The following is a 16,368-nucleotide window of genomic DNA, read 5'->3' as shown; positions in this document are numbered from 1 at the left end:
GTCTGCACGTTTGAACATTGTACAGGTAGTGCTCGACTTCCGACTGCAATTGAGCCCAAATTTCTGTTAAGTGAGACAGTTGTTGAATGAGTCTGTCCCCATGTTATGACCTTTCTTGCAAGGGCTGTTCAGTGAATCACTGCAGCTGATAAGTTAGTAACACCGTTGTTAAATGAATCTCCCCATTGACTTTGCTCATCAGGTGGTTGCAAAAGGGAGCCACGTGACCTTGGGACCCAGCAACCGTCGTAAGTATGAGCCAGTTGCCAAGGCTCTGAATTTTGATCGTGTGATCAAGAGGCTGCTGCAAAGGCCGTAACTCTGAAAAGCGGCCGTAAGCCACTTTCTCCAATGCCGCTGTAACTATGAACGGTCTCCAAAGGAACCGTTGTAAGTCGAGGACTCCCTGTACTCTTGCAGCGGGGCCGCCGCCCTTCAGAGGAACGTCTGGATGTCCTCGTGGGTTGCAAGCAGAGCCGCCCGAAATCCTCGGACTTGAAGGGCGGGAATTAGCGGATCGGACGTATCTCGGTTTACTTGGCATCCCAGCGACAAAGGCGAAACCCATTCAGTCCCCCCCCCCGCCCCACCATCCAGCGTCCCCCCCTCCCCCGGCGGATCCTCGAGTGCTGCCCCCTAGTGGCGCCTTCAGTCCCGTTCCCCCCCTCCAGACGCAGCCCAGCCTTCGGGGCCGGCTCGGAAAAAGGGCGGGGGGGGGGTGGCACCCGGGGAGGGGGGAAGGAGGCGGGGCGGAGTCGCTCGGTCACTGCACTCTGCACCGGCTCAGAGGCCGCCACTCCGCTCTGGGGCAGGGCGAGGCAGGGGCGGCGGGCAAAGGAGGGGCGGGGCGGGGGGGGCATTCCAGAGAGGTGCGTCACGCGGGGAGCGCGGGGGCCGCCGGGAGTTGTAGTGCGGCGCCATCCCCGCTCCAGGTGCGCGCCCCGCTTTCCCCCGCGCGCCCCTTCCGAGCCGGCTCCGCTTCGGGTCCCTTCCGAGGCCACGGCGGTCCCCGACCGATCGCCCAGGCGGAAGCCGCGACGGCGCTGGCGGAGCAGCTTCCCAGCGCCGCCCGCACCAGGCGCCGGCTCACCTGGCTGGGGGGCGGGCTCTGGCGCGGAGGCGGCGCGGACTGCAGCTCCCAGGGGGCAGCGCGGCTACCTGCGGGCGGGGCGGGGCTCGGCGGCGGCGGCAAGTCTAGCGGAGGCAGAGCAGCGGCGGAGCGGAGGGTCCCGGCAGGCGCGGCCGCAGCTCAGCTCCCCGCAGGTGGGTGCCGGGCAGGCGGAGGAGGGGCGGGGAGGTCCTGGGTCCCGGCTGGGGGCGCGAGGGGCTTCGCCGAGGAGCCCGCGGAGGCCGAGCGGCTGCCCGGGGAGCAGCCACGCTCCGGCGAGGGGAGCTGGCTGTGAGGGCGGCGTTCGGGGTCGGCGCCCGCCCGCCTGCCCTCCGGTGCGAGCGAAGAGCTGGGCTCGGCTCCGCTCCCTTCCCGGCGGCAGAAGCGGCGAGCGAAGCCCCTGAGCAGGTCCGCGTGGGCGCCCCTCCCCTCGCGCAGCTGGGTCTTCCCCGGGGGGGGGTCGGGGGTTCGTGGCCTTTCCGGGGAAGCCAGGATTGCGGCCCCTCGAAGAGCCCCCCCCACCCTCCAGAGAAGCCCGAGGGCAGTGCCAGCCCCTCCCTGGCGGAGCATTATGGGAGCTGCGATCCTTCCCAGCGGAGGCCGGTGTGGGAGCCAGAGCAGGGGAGGGGTCTGGAGGCCTTGCGCTGCGGGCCAGAATGTCAGCCTCAGCCGGCAGCGCCCGCGGTGGCCCTTGTCTGCCTCCCCCTGCAGACCCCACGGGCATCTCCTCCTGGAAGGAGCCAGGCGGGAGGGCAGGGAGGGCCTCCCCCCCCATCTCTAGGGAGCTGGATGCCCCGCAGGCCCTTGCCTGGAGCAGCTGCCTCCATCTCTGCCGCTGATTCTAGCAGGACACCCACTCAAAGGCCACCTTCCCCTTCTTCCTGATCCCCAGTATCCAGAGATACGCTGCTCCTGTTCAGGGAGGCTCCACTGCTCTCCTGGCCAGGGGCTGCTGCTGGATGGCCCTTCCACAGCTGGCTCAGCCTCTCCAGCTCTCTGGGAGCCTTTGGGGTGTGTGTGTCTGTGGGGGGGGGGAACAGCTTGAAAGGGGATGAGTGAGCCAGCGAGAGAGAATGCACTTCTGCTAAACCTGCCCTGCTTTATCAGGCGACCTTTTCAGCCCAACCATCAACACGTCAGCCTGCAGCTATTCCAGGCTCTTTGCCACGGCTGTTTGTCTGCCTGCCTGTCCCTGGGTGGGAAGTCTTTGGGGTGGAGCAGGTTCCTCCCCTCAGGCTCACGGCCACACAAGGTGCCTGGCTGCTTCCTGCATCGGCTGAGACCATTGGCACTCCGGGCACCTTCTGGGCCAGCTGCTAGTTGGCCTCTGGAGCAGCCAGAGTGCTATTGGGGAAAAGCCCCTGAGCCAGGCCCCGAGGGCCCCTGCTGATGCCCTGGGCCAGTCCGCTTTTGGTCTCCCAAAATCTCTCAAGCGCCAGTGGTCGCCTTTTGCTCTTTCAGCCAGAACCGCCTGAGATCAGGTGTATGTGACCCGTAGCTCTCTGGATATTCCTGAACTGCAGATCCAAGGATCCCAGGATCCCATTGGTCCCGGGTGTTGGGGCTGCAACCTCTGGAAGGCTGCACATCCTGGCACTGTTGGGCTCCTGCAACAACCTTCTGTGCCAGCCATTGAGCCAAAGAGCTGCCCAGATAGAATGAAATGAAGCCTGTTAATCTTTTGGGTTTTGCTCTCTTCCCGTGCAATTATAATGTGGAAAAAACCAGCACCAAGTGCAGAGATGTGGCTATTTATTTATGGCTTTTTGCCTCCTAATAGACGTGTCATCAGTGGCTTACAGGGTGATTAATGCTGACCAGCTAAGAGAGGAATCCAGATTCTGCTTCAAACCATTAGGGGCAGCCCTGAAGGAGCAGAACTGTTTGCCCCTTGGGAATAAATAAAGTCTCCATCTGAGACTTTTAAGACGAACTTTGGAAATTGCCAAAGATCCATTTAACATTTGAAAAATGGATTTAAGTCTAACCACTCTCTATGGTGGCTCCTAAGTGCAGGGGAGTTTGAACCGACGTTCTTGTGCTGCTTCTTGGTCCGGGAGCAAAAAGAAAAGAAGTTATTGTATTAATCATGTCAATAATGGATTAGGGAAAAATGTGGTTGGGTGGCTTAATAGGTGGCTTTCGGCTTCCTTGCAAAATAGGATAAATGAGAAGTTGCCGTGACAATGTTACACAATGCTTCCCACTCGGAGTAAACTGGGTTGTTTTGTGAAACTGTTGCCTTCCAGATGTGCTGCCGTTTCCTCACAACTGGAGCCTGTTTGGGCTGGTGGGGGATTTTAAGCTAACTCCACCTCAGCCACTTTAAGATTGGGGGGGGGGGCTTCAACTCCCAGAATTCCTCAGTCGGCAGGCCAGGGAATTCTGGGAGTTGGAGTCCATCTGTCTTAAAGTGACGGATGTTGAGAAACACCCAGTCTAACCAGTTGTGCTGGGCCTGGTTGGGAAAAACTGGGATGGGCCCCGCAACCATCCTGTACAGATGCAGAGGCAACATGTGGCATGGGAGGAAAAGTCATTTTTCTCCTTGCTCAGTTTGAGAAGTCGGGATTGAGAGGAACTCATTTTAGCTTCCAGGCTGGAGCAACTTAAGATCCTTTAAGATCACTTGACAACTGGCATGTATTTACGACGGCTGCCGTGTCTGGGGATCAGTGATCCACTTTTGCGACCTTCTGACAAGCAAAGTCAATGGAGAGTCACTTAGCCATGGGACTCACTTAATGGCAGTTATTCACTTACCAACTGTGGTAGGAAAGGTTATAAAGTGGGGCAAAGCCCATTTAACAACTGTCTTGCTTAGCAGCAGAAATTCTGGGCCGTAAGTTGAGGATTTCCTGCGTGGGGCTTCCTGCTCACCGCCTTTTCTGCACCCTTCTGAGGAAGAGGAGGCAGAAGTGCGTAGACTGGCCTTCCCCAGCCTAGTGCCATCCAGATGTGCTGGACTCCAACTCCCATCATCGGCCCAATGGATGTGGACTGGGAGGAGGGTCCCGTGGCCCCACCCTGCTGTGGGGCTCTGCCAGGGATCCATGGCGTTTGAATCAAAGGCTCAGGGGTTTTGGTTTTGATCTGCATCCTTCCTTTATGAGTTTTAAAAATAATTCAAGGCAGCAAACATAGCCAGGGGACCTTCCTCCTCCTCCTCCTCCTCCTCCTCCCTTCCCCACAACAACAACCCTGAAAGGTGGGTTAGGCTGAGAGAGCGTAACTGGCCCAAAGTCACCCGTCTGGCTTTCATGTCTAAGGCAGGACTTGAACTCATGGCCTTCCGCTTCCTGGCCTGGTGCCCTAACCGCTAGGCTGAAGTGGCTGCAGATGCTGAGAGAGCTGCTCCTTATTGGTTCCACAAACTCTGCTCATGCTCAGAAACTCCTTCTTGTTTACTCTTCCGCAGGGCAAGGACTCCAGACTTGCAAGAGTCTTACAATAAAGGTAGAGTTAATCGCCACCGTTTTGGTTTCCTGCCTGGACTAGCTCAAACATCTGACGTCAGCCTTTGCAAGCCTGGGAGCCTTCCCTCCTCCCCGCCTCTGCTTCCCAGAGAATATGGGGAGGGGCTCCCTTCTGAATCCTCTCCCTCCTTTGGATCCCGATTTCTCTTCATCTTTCCTTGGCCGTCTTCTCCCCAAGATTATTCTCGTAGCCCATGGCAGGGCTGGAAAAATGCCTGTTGAGCCACTGGCTGTTTAAAATGCACTGGTGTGTGTGTGTGTGTGTCTGATTTACATTGCAGCCCTTTATTTAAAACTTTGAGCAGGCCAACTTTAAGACCTGCGGACTTCCAGCTCCCAGAATTCCCAGGCAGGAAAGCTGGCTAAGGAATTTGGGGGGAATGAAGTCCACAAGTCTTAAAAATTGACCCAGACACTCCTGGCTTAGAAATTCCTTGCTTTGTCTTCGATTGTTGAGAGTAAAAAGTGGGAAAGAATCTTCTGGCTTACAGCTGAATATGGCACCTTAAAGTGATCTGAACTCAATGTTTTGGGGGTCCCAGCCTCAGCCCCCCCCTTCAGAATGAGGGAGGAGTGCCTCTGAGCATGAGCAGAGAGCTTTTGCCTTCTTGCTTGGTGATGCCGAGGCAGAGGGCACACGGGGGCCTCGTGCCCTTCATCCTTGTTGGGGACACTTTGGAGGGAGTGTATTTTTGGCACGGGCAAAGGGTTGGCGCCTGCCCCGCAGGGCTGGGTTGAGGCTGGCATGTCTGGGTTGGCAGGGTGACAGAAGGGCACCCTCTGTTCCTCGCAAGGGCGGATTGCATCCTGCATGTAAATGAGGGTAAATATTTTTAGTCTTTGCTCTCGTTTCCAAGGGGGTAATTGGCAGCTTGACCAGTGAGTGGCCTGGCCTTGAATGCTCTTACCTGGTCATTTCGCTTGTGAAACTGGCCCGTTGTGAAATGGGCAGGAATTCCGTGGGGTGAAGTCATGCCTGGTGACTTACAACCTGTGTTATTTCCTTAACAATGCGGGGTTGGTTTGCTTCCCTGTGTCTGGTTTCGCTTCCCAGCCTTGCCGGGAGACTTGGGATCCTGGGTGGCCTCCCATCCAATGCCTAAACAGCTGATCTCAGCCCAGGCAACTCCAAGCAGCTGAAGGGAGCTTCCAGGAGCACTTTAACGTGGTTTATTGGCAGCCCAACCCAGGATATTTCTGGCTAGAAGGAAGCGGCTTCCTTCTTCAGGCATTTCCTGAAAAGGGGCTCTCTCTACGGAAGTTTACAGGGGTCTTTGGGGCAGAGTTAAGGAGACCGAAGCCCCTCGTGAGCCTGGAGAGGGGGGGGAGGGGAGGGGAGGATGCCGTCCTGCTGTGCTCTTTCCCTGAGCTGGAACTGGAAGCTGGGAAAGAAAGTCGTGGGAAGCTGGCTTAAGGCTGGCAGGAGGTGAACTCCCTTGCAAGAGGGATTCGGTCTTCTTGGGCATGCAGAGGCATTGAGGAAGGATGGAAACCACCTTTTCTAGGAACAGGACGTCCTTGCAGGCTCGGGGCTGGGAGGACGCAGGGCTGAGGATAAATTACCCCCCCCCCCCATGGAAGTCTCCAGCTGTGGGTCAAGCAGGCCTAGAGGGCAGTGGGTGGTGAAAGGGCCTCTGCTGGGCTCCCTGGATGGAGGAAGGGAAGTCAGACGCATTTTTCTCCTTGCTTAATTGGATTCCTGGTGTCGTTTTTTCCAAAGCTGGCTCTAAAAAGGCTGCTTTGACCACTGAGCGAAGGAGCAAGGGAGTCCATCCAATCTCCTACCTCTTTGCTTGACATGACTTTGGCCCCTTCATGAGGACTAGAACCCTGTGCAAGCCTGAAGCTAAGGCCCCAGAACGATCCTGCAAGCCAGCAAGAGGCTTGTTTTGGGGAGCTGTTTACTTCCCAGCTGGCCTGGCCCGGAAGAGGCCACACTGGGGGGGAATCCTGGGGCTTCTCCGCTTTCGGCCCCACCCACCCTCTGACGCTGGGCTCTGTGATGGTGCAGCCCTTCCAGGTCCTGCCAGGATCAAGAGCTCTGCTTGGTTCTTGGCCCCTCCCTGGAAAAGCTGCTCCGGTGCCAACTTGCTAGCAGGAGACGGGGAGGGCTGATTCCTTGGCAGCTGCAGAGCTGTCCTGGGCAGGGCACGGGTGCCAGCAGTAGGCATGGAAGTGCCACCCTGGGGCAGGGCAGCAGGGGGAGTTGCTGGGTGCCATTTACAGAGATGCTTCCTCTTCCCAGGTCGCCGAGACCCTCAGAGCGCTGGTAGCTGCCAGTGGGGAAACCCAGGTTGCTCGCCATGGCCAGCCAAGACCTCACCAGCAGCGCCCAGGAGCTCCTGGATCTCACCTTCCAATGTGAGTTGAGGGGAGGCAGGAGGGGGGCAGGCATGGGCTCAGCGAGAGAGAGAGAGAGAGAGCTTTGGAAGGGGCCACACTGGGCAGCTCTGCTTGGACCCCTCCCTCCCTCCCTCCCTCCCCCTTTGTTCTTCCAAGAAAGCCGAGTTTGAGCTCCGTGTTGGAGGCCTCCCCAAGCTCAGTTTTGACAGCAGCAGATTCCCTAAACCATCCATGATCAGCCTTTGTCAACCTCCTTTCCCTTCCTTCTTCCCTTACCTCTCCCCTCCTCCTCTCTTCCTCTTCCCCTTCCTACCCTCTCTCCTTCTCTCTTTCTCTCCTTCTCCCTTCCATCTTCCTCTCCTCCTCTCTATCTTCCTTCCCTTCCCTTCCTCTCCTCTCTTCCTTTCTCCCCCTCCCTCCCTTCTCTACTTTCTTCTTTCCTCGAGCAGACTCCCCTTCTTGAGAAAGGCCAAGGGGAGCCGTTTCACTCCCCCCCCATTTCCTTGGCCCCTGCCATCCTGCTAGCTGGGGAATTCTGGGAGTTGAACTCCTCAAGGCCTAAAGGGTCTTCAGCTTGGAGACCCCTGAGCTGCAGGAATCCTTTCCAGGGCCAGTTTTGGCTGCAATGCAAGAAGGAGCCAGAGAAAGCCGGGCTCTCCGTCTTCATTCCCAGAGGCAGAAAAGGGGCTCCTCGTGGGAGCTCCCGTTCCTTGCCTTGGACTTTGATTCCCATCATCCTATCCTGGCCAAGGATAATGGGTGTCGAGGTTGCTCCTAAAGGTCTCCGGGTGGGAGGGGGGAGCCCTGCCCCTCCTCACCTGCTGCTCTTCCCCACAGCTCTGGCTTGCAAGCACATGGACCTCAAGCAGCTGGAGCTGGACACGGCCGCGGCCAAAGTGGACGAGCTCTCCAAGCAGCTGGAGTCACTCTGGACGGACCATCCCGGGCCGCCTGTCCTGCCATCCCTGGTGAGGCAGAGGAGGGGGGCAGGGCCACCTGGGCTTGGGTGGGGCAGGGCGGGGCCTGCCGGGCTGTTCAAGGGGGCTCCATTAAGCACTTCCAGGTTAGCTGGGCATTGCTCGGAGGTCCTGGGAGCCGAACGGGGGGTGTTATTCATGGGAAACTGGTCCTTCCACTCAGCCTCCTCCGGTGCCAAGCAATTTTGGGGAAGGGGCTGAGCCTTCCTCTGGAGGGTGGCCAGGCTGCTCCCTGGATCTTCTCCGCAGGCAGAGAAGTCGGAAGCCCTCCGGGGGTCTCCCAATCCTCCCTTTCCTCCTTGAATAAACAGACGTGTCCTTTCATGTCGGAAGACGGGGACTGGGAGATGGGGCCCTCCCTGCCACCAGGGAGACGGCTGCAGTCCTTGGCAAAGCCCCCCCCCTGAAGGCTGCCTTTCCTCTGCCTGGAAGGGGGCATGGAGGGCTGATTCTCCCCCCACTTTGCTTGGCAGGTGGCCGACAGGTACAGCTCCCTCTCCTCCCCGGACCTGCTGACGATGGACGTCCGGGCTGCCTCCCCCCTGCACCTGCGGAAGAGCCCCACCTGGGACCTCACGGAGCCCAGCTTGTCCCCCTACAGCTCCTCGCCCAGCCAGCTTCTGGCCCCCAAGCCCACCCTGGGGCGCCCCTCCTCCCCCCGGCCTTCCTTCTTCCTGCAGTCAGAGGTGGACTGGAGCCCCTCCAGGCCCAAAGTCATGGCCGTCCCTTATGAGGGCCTGCCTGGCCCCGGGGCCCACGGCGGCTCCCCTCGCTCCCTCCGACCTGCCGGCCTTCCGGAGCGCCAGTTTGACTACCGTCCGTTTGCTGCCACCGGCGGGTGGGGGGGCCGGGCCGGCTCTCCGCGGCTGCCCGGAGAAAGCGCCATGTCCCAGGCCTTCTTCCCAGAGCGAGGACCCTCTCCGCGCCCCCCTCTCCCGCCCCCCTACGAGAGCCACAGCCTGTATCCTTCGGCACCAGGCTCCTTCTGGGCCCAAGGTAAGTGCCTGCCAGACCCTTAGGCTGCCCTGCAGCTGCACAGCACCTGGATCTCTCCAGGTGTTGCTCAAGAGGCTTATTATGGGCTGCATTCAGGGCGCAGGGAGCGGGGTGTGTCAGCCGAGGGGGGCTGGAATGTCCTCGCCCAAGGAACCCGAGCTCCGGATATCAAGTTTCCAGCTCCTAGGAGGCTGCCGAGGCCTGTTTGGGCAGGACTGGAGGGGTGCTGGGGGCCACCTTGGCTCGGCCAGGTTTCTGGGGGGGGGAGGGGAGCCAGGGTTGCTCCTATCTTCCCTTCCCCTCTTTGTGCGGCTGAAAGAGGAATGGAAGAGCGGAAGGGAAACGAGGGGAGACGTCCGAAGGGCGTGAAAACCTGCAGAATTTCCTCCGTAGAGTGCAGACCCTTCCTGGGTTTTCATAGCAAACAACCCCCGTCTCCCTTATCCTCCTTTTAACTGCCCCCCTCCCCCACACCCACTTTTCTTAATTTGAGAGTTTCACAAGATAAAAGTTTGGCTTTTAAATGGCAGAATTTAAGTCGAGCGTTTGTGCAAAAGGGCCCTTCCCACCTGGGGATCTCTAGTTGGACTGGGTGCATGCCCCCCCCTTCTAAGCAGCAAGGACCCCCTGGCAGGTGCTGGTGGTTGTAGTCCTGCAACGTCTGGAGGGCTGGGGGGGGGGGGGGCTGAAGCTGCCCTAGAAGGAAAGGAGGCGAGCAGAGCAAAGGAGCAAAGGCCACCTTTTTCTCCAAGAAGCTGTTCAGGCGTCCCCCAAAATCCGGGTTCTGCTGCAGTCTAGCCATGAGTGGCCCCCGAGGCTGGCGTGGCTCTTCCCACAGGTGTTTCCCCTCGTCAGGGATGGAGGCACCTGGAGAAGCCCTTCTGACGCCACCCTGGCTCTTTCTTTTCCGCAGACGACCTGGCGATGCGCAGGAGGGCCCCGAAAAGCTGGAACGAAACGGATCTGGACATGGCGTACGAAAAGAAGGCGCCGCACCCTGTGGGCTACGAGCGTGAGTCTGCGCGGGGGGTGGGTGGGGGGTGCTGGAATTCCCTGAGCAGACCTGGCACTCATGGGGGGGGGCACATGCCGGAGGGCGGCTGCCCCAACAGAAGGCTCTCCAATGCCCCTCTGGCCACGGGCAGATTTTCCCAGAGGATCCTGGAGCAAGAACCTGGATTCCCCCTGGTAGATCCCGCAAGGGTTGGTGCCTTGTGTGCCGGAGGGATCCCGCTGGCAGGCGACGGCTGTGAGCTTCTGCTGACTGAGGGTCCCTCGGAAGCCCCTCCCCATGTCGGTGCCTGTCGGAGAATCGCTGGGCACAGGAGAGACCCCCGGCAGAGGGAGGGGCCAGACAGGGACTCGGTCCCCCTGACGATGGTCTTCCTCCCCCCCCAGGTGTGGATGCACACACAAGCCTTCGCCAGAGCGCGGCTGGGCTGCCCCTGGCTCCCTGGAAGGAGTCCAGCCTGGATGGGGGCTGGGCAGGCAAGGTGAGTGTCCCTGCCCGGAGGCCCTTGGGCTGAGAGGGGGAGGAGGAGGAGGAGGGACGGAGGGTGGCAAATGACCCTCTCTCTCGGCTTCCCTCCCCCTTCAGGAGGAGCATTACGGGATGAACAGTGCCACCTTGCCCAGGAACTACAAGGTCTCGGCCCTGGCTGGCGAGAGGCGCCCTGACAGCTCCTTCCGCCGCTCCCTGGCTGCCAACCAGGCTGGCACCTTGCCCCGCAACTGGCAGCCCATCTCCCGCATTCCCATGCCCCCACCTGCCCCACAGGGCGGCATCCTCCCCAGGCGCCACAAGCCGCTGCCCCTCTCCATGATCTTCCGGCTGCAGAATGCCTTCTGGGAGTCCGGCGCAGCGGGCGGCAAACTCGGGCTGCCCCCGGGGCCAGTGGGGTCTCCGTTGGCCCTGCGCTCCCTACAGAAGCTGCTGCAACAGCCGTTCGCCCCAGCACAGGGGCCCTTCCGGCCGGTGCAGCTCAGCAGCGAAGGTGAGCGGCACTGGAGGGAACGGGCAACGGGAAGGGCTCCCTGGCACCACAGCCGGAGGCCCCCCGTGGGTGACTGCAAGGCAGCTGTTAACCCCGTAGTAAATAGAAGTTGTTCTCGACCTACAACAGTTCATTTACTGACCATTCAAAGTTACAGTGTCACTGACAGTTGTTTCACACTTATGACCATTGCATAATCCATGGTGACATGAACAAAATTCAAATGCTTGGCAACTGGCATGTACTTGCGCCAGTTGCATTGTCCCGGGGTTACGTGATCACCTTTTGCAGCCTTCTGTCAAGCAAAGTCAACGGGGAAGCCAGATTCGCTTAACAACTGTGGCAAGAAAGGTTGTAAAATGAGGGGTGACTCACTTAACAACTGTCTTGGTTAGCAACACAATTTTTTCTGGTCATAAGTCGAGGACTAGGCACACACGAATGCTTTTGCTGAAGGCGCCACCTTCCCACTTCCCTCCCTCCAGGCAGTGCCAGCCCAAGAGCCACGGCGATGCCAGCTGAGCGCATCGTGCCCATCCTCCTGACGCCGAGCGAAGCGGAGCCCGAGCTGGAGAGCCTCTTGCCGGGCAGTGAGCCGGCCGAGATGGAGGACCTGGCCCGGCCCCTCAGCCCCACCCGGCTGCAGCCGGTCCTGCCCCCCGAGGCCCAGACGGTGCCCGAGTTCGAGGAAGTGGCCCGGGTGCTGGCGGAGATGCCTCGGCCCCTGAAGCGCCGGGGCTCCATGGAGCAGAACCCCAGCCCGGCCCTGCTGCCCCCCCACAAGAAACAGTACCAGCAGATCATCAGCCGCCTCTTCCACCAGCAGCCCCGCAAGGAGGTGGCTGCGCCCGTGGGGAACCCCCCCTCCCAGCCGGACCTCTCGCCCATCATTGAGGCCACGGAGCAGAAGGGGGCCCCGGCCACCCCAACCGCCAGCCCTGCCATGACCCCCCCGCCGGCACCAGAGAGCCCGGCCACTCTCTCTCCAATGCCCAGCCCGGTAAGTGGAGCGTTTGGTGGCCATTTTGCCCACTTCCCTGAGGATGGGAGCCCCCCACCCCCCTCCAGCAGAAAGGGGCCTTTGCCGCCCCAAAGGCTCCTCCTTGCTTGGGACTCCGGGGCTCCATAGAGAGGAGGCCGAGGGGGGAATGGCTCCGCCTTCTGCTTGTCAACCCCCCGCCCCCAAACCATCTGGCTGGACTGGGGGACCCCGACCTGCCCTGGCCGGGCTCTTCTGGGGGTCCTCAGGGGCTCAGCAAAATTCTCCCTCTTGGGTTGCCCTTTGGCCATTCTGTGCAGCTCTGAGGGCCCCCCCCCACCTCAAAGGACCCAGGAGCCCCTGGAAGGAGGGCAACTCGCGTGGTTGAGGAGGAGGGGGCATACGGTGCCCACTTGAGCCCCCTGATGGCTCCTTCCTCCTCCTGGCTTTGGAAGGGGCCCCCAGGGGCCGATAGCGGGGAAGGGGAGCTTCTGTGTACAGGAGGGTTGGTCTAATCGCTCCTTGGGCTGCTCTGCAGGAGAAGCGTTCGGCGCTGCGCAAGGTCTCTTCCCCCCGGAAACGGACGACCAAGAAAGCGCGGCTCAACCCCCTGGTGCTGCTGCTGGACACGGCCCTGACAGGAGAGCTGGAGGTGGTCAAGGAGGCGGTGAAGGAGGTGAGCTGGCGCCTGGCAGCCCTCGGACGGGGCACCGTCCCCTGACTGAAGGTGCACGGCTGCGGTGGTGGGTATGATGTGTGGTTCGTGGTTCTCTCCTTAAGCAAACGGCAGCTGTGCGAGACGGGACGGACTCAGAAACCGCGACTCCCCCAGTGTGAGAATCGGAGCGATGAGCTGGAATAGGAGGGGATTCGTGGAACTGAAGCTCCACAGCTGGACTAATCTGGGGGGTCCTTGGTGCTCTCTGAGCTTGGCGGTGGCGTTGCAGACATTTCTTTACCAGAGTGGGTCACATCCGCACTGCAAGCAATCCGCCAAGCTCGGAGCACCAAGAGCTCTGCAGGGGATGACGGGGTGGGTGGGAGTTACAGCCAGACGGGGTAAATCTGCCCCTTGAGTTTATGCAGCCTCTGCCTTGTCCTGCCACAGCTGAACGACCCGAGCCAGCCGAACGACGAGGGCATCACCGCCCTGCACAATGCCATCTGTGGGGCCAACTACAGCATTGTGGACTTCCTGATCAACATCGGGGCCAACGTCAATTCCCCAGACAGCCACGGCTGGTGAGTCCTGGGGACAGGAAGGTGCTTCCTGCCTGTGGGGAGGGGAGCGCCCTGGGTGCCCGTTGCCCGGACACGATGCGAGCCTCCCCTGAGCCAGCCGCCTCCTTCCTTCAGGACCCCCCTGCACTGTGCAGCTTCTTGCAACGACACGGCCATCTGCGTGGCTCTGGTGAAGCACGGGGCCGCCATCTTTGCCACCACGTTCAGCGACGGGAGCCTGGCCATCGAGAAGTGCGACCCATATCGAGAAGGCTACAACGAGTGCTTCAGCTACCTGGCAGGTGAGGGAGGCCGGCCGGCCGGGCACCCAGGGACGCAGGAAAGACCGGGCAGCCCTTCGAGTCTGCTCAGTGGCACCCAGCGGGTCCCTCTTGCCCAGCTCCCTCAGTCCTCAGGTGGCACCCGCTGGCGGCACGGATGTTTCTGGGCCACAGAAGCCCGGGGGCCGGCTGCTTTCTCACTCTTTGCCCTGGGGGGGGGTCTCTCTTGCCACAGAGGTGGAGCAGAACATGGGGCTGATGAATAACGGGGTGGTCTACGCCCTGTGGGACTACAGTGCTGAATTCGGCGACGAGCTCTCCTTCCGCGAGGGCGAGATGGTCACTGTGCTGCGCCGGGATGGCCAGGAGGAGCAGGACTGGTGGTGGGCCTCTCTCTACGGCCAGGAGGGCTACGTGCCCAAGAATTACTTTGGGGTGAGTCTCGGGGACCTGAGGGCAGAGCAGCCGGGGGGGGGGGGAGTGTCCTGCTTTCCAGCCATGTGGGGCTGCTCAGCCGCAGCCTTTCTTGCTCCTCACGGCCCCCTTCCTTCCCCAGCTGTTCCCCAGAGTGAGGCCCCAGCAACAGAAGACGTAACGGCAAGGCTGCCGGAGGGGGAGAGCAGGAGTCGGTGCACGCGGAGAGACGCAGGGAAGGGGCCCTTTCCCTGCTTCTGCTGGCCACCCGCTGCTTTCAGGAGAGCGCAAACGGAGGGGGAGGGGTGGCACTCAACCCTTCCATGCTACCCCCCTCCTCCCATCGCCTTTCTTGCTTCTCTATGTGAATCCCCCACCCCACCAACCTGGAGGAGAGCTCTTGGTGCCTTCACTGCAGCCAATGCAGGCTTGGAAATTGGCCCAGTGCATCGGGAGTTGGGCTGCACTGGGGGGCTCCAGTTCTCCTCTGCCCCAGTTTTGCTGACTTTCCTCTGGAGCCCCCAGCAGAGTTTGCCTTGGGTGCTGCCTCCCGGACTTCATCCTTGGGGTCCCAGCGGTGCTGCTGCCCCCAACTCAGTCAGTGGGACTTTAAACATCTTTTCTTTTTACCCTCACCAAAACAGTGCAGGAAGACGAAAGACGGGGCACCCCCTGGCTCTTTCTGCGTCTTCTTTTGGGGCACCTGGAGAAAGAGTGAGCTGCCTCTGTGCAAGGACAGAGTGCAGAAGGGGGGGGCTCTGGTGGGGGCAGGCCGCAGCCCCCAGGAGCTGAACTCAAAGTCTTGGGCTCCATAAGTCTACACTTAGTTTTCAATGGGCTATTCTCAGCTCCAGTGCCTTCTCAGAAATTCTCGCCGCACTCAAGGCATGTAGGGCTGACAAGCGCCCCGTCATTTTGAAACGAGTTAAGGGATCCCAAGTTGCCACCTCTCTGCGTAACTCTCAAGCGACGCCACGGCTGGGATCTGCTCCCCGCGGCATCTTGATTCAACGTTAAGAATGCGGTGCAGAGTCCCCTGAATTCAGATCAGCCAACTCTTCGCCCTCAGAGAAGCCCCCCATTTTTACAAATCCTGTCTAAAGTTGAACCCTGTTGTGGACTGGATTCCCTGAGGTTGCAGCTGATGTTCTGCCAGGGCGGAAGGGAAGGCCCTCGGCTGCTTAACCTGGGGGGGAGGGAGGGAGGGAGGGAGGATGTTGCCCTCTGCTCAGTGCCTTCTTTTTGCCCGCCTGGGCAGAAGCTGCAACTTGCGTGCCAAAGCTTGGTTTCTGTGCCTGCCTCTGCCAAGCCAGTGTGGGGACTCTGGGAGCTTCGTCCGGCCGAGGGGGCCCTTCCTTTCACGCTGTGCCTTAATGCCAGGGTGTGTCCCAGGGCTTCTGGGGTGTGACTTTGTGCCTTTTAAGTGGGTGGGGCCTTTCAGGAATAGCTCCATGCAGGTTGGGGGTCCGTGGCCTGCAGGTTCCTCATCTGAAGGCTGCTTCAGTTGGGGCTTCAGATCCAGGGAGGGGGGTCTCTGGGGATCCAGGTGGGCCCTTCCTGGTATTGTTGGTAGCCCTAGTTGGAAAATGTAGCATTCCGTAATAAAATGGTCTAACTGGACAAATGTGGTGGCTGTGTTCAATGCGGAGGGGAGGGTACTAACGCCTCTGCACGAGGAGGAAACATCTGGCTGTGGAGTGGAATGCCATCCACCCACTGGATGATCCGAGTAAAGACTTCAGAGTGATTAAAGAAATGTCCTTCTGGGTTCGGCTCCAAGTGGGGAAAAAGACACTGGAGACATGGAGGCTGCTTGGAAAGATGGTTTATTGTTGGACAGGACCACGTGGCTTGAGCCCTGAACAGAAAAGGTGATCACATGCTCCAATGTTGGAGAAAAAGAGAAGGGAGGCCTGAGATGCCGAGTCCCTGGTTCTATGCCCTCTCTGGCCTTTGATCTTGAATTCTGATTGGTTGTCAGACTCCCATGGGGCCATGCAGGGGCAACTCTAGGCTGCGTTTTGAATCCAGGTTTGGTTGAGTTCTCAGATGCCATGTGGCGAGTTGGGTAAAGGGCCAATATTACCATGCCTTAATCCCATCACTCTGGAGCTGAAGGGGAGAACTCTTTATTATGTAAAGTGGACTAGCTTGGCCTTCTTAATGGCCCATTGACAAAGTGGGGATGGGCAGGAAGCTGTATAGGGAGCTATTCTCTCTTTATAAAATATGTTTGTTTCTTTTCACATCCAGAGAAACATTCTGCCTTTTCAATATTTCCTAGGATATTTCATTTTTCTGGGAGAGGGCTGGGTGATAACTTCCTATGCCCTTCCTTCGACAGCAAAGGTGCCCAACAAGCAAGCACCGGAGCGCATAACACCAGACACATCACTAGAAGACAAAATTGCGTCCCGTTTCTTTGGCCACCTCTTGCAGGGGAATTGAAGGGAGAAAACGTTTATGTCGGAAAGAGCTGGGCAGCCAAAGAGCGAAGTGGCTGGACACTGTCAAGGCTGGCCCCAATCAGAGGGCAACAGTTTGTGCCTGGGTTCCCACAAAACTGCAATAAAAAACAC

At 59.6% G+C, this 16,368-nt stretch overlaps 1 protein-coding gene across 1 annotated transcript; it reads left to right on the top strand.

Annotated features, from left to right (window-relative positions):
- The first annotated feature begins 1,156 nt into the window (after positions 1–1,156).
- On the top strand, positions 1,157–15,403 carry PPP1R13L (protein phosphatase 1 regulatory subunit 13 like). The gene is made up of 13 exons (XM_032228222.1): positions 1,157–1,263; positions 6,830–6,945; positions 7,765–7,895; positions 8,378–8,900; positions 9,814–9,912; positions 10,299–10,393; positions 10,498–10,894; positions 11,380–11,894; positions 12,412–12,549; positions 12,982–13,115; positions 13,230–13,396; positions 13,611–13,810; positions 13,932–15,403. Exons 2-13 carry the CDS (start codon positions 6,888–6,890, stop codon positions 13,968–13,970), a joined length of 2,496 nt encoding a protein of 831 aa, XP_032084113.1. The 5' UTR covers positions 1,157–1,263; positions 6,830–6,887; the 3' UTR covers positions 13,971–15,403.
- The last annotated feature ends 965 nt before the right edge of the window (positions 15,404–16,368 follow it).

This window comes from Thamnophis elegans, chromosome 12, assembly GCF_009769535.1.
Source record: "Thamnophis elegans isolate rThaEle1 chromosome 12, rThaEle1.pri, whole genome shotgun sequence".
Lineage (NCBI taxonomy): Eukaryota > Metazoa > Chordata > Lepidosauria > Squamata > Colubridae > Thamnophis > Thamnophis elegans.
The sequence above is the reverse complement of the archived record's forward strand: the minus strand, read 5'-3'. Positions and strand labels throughout refer to the sequence as shown.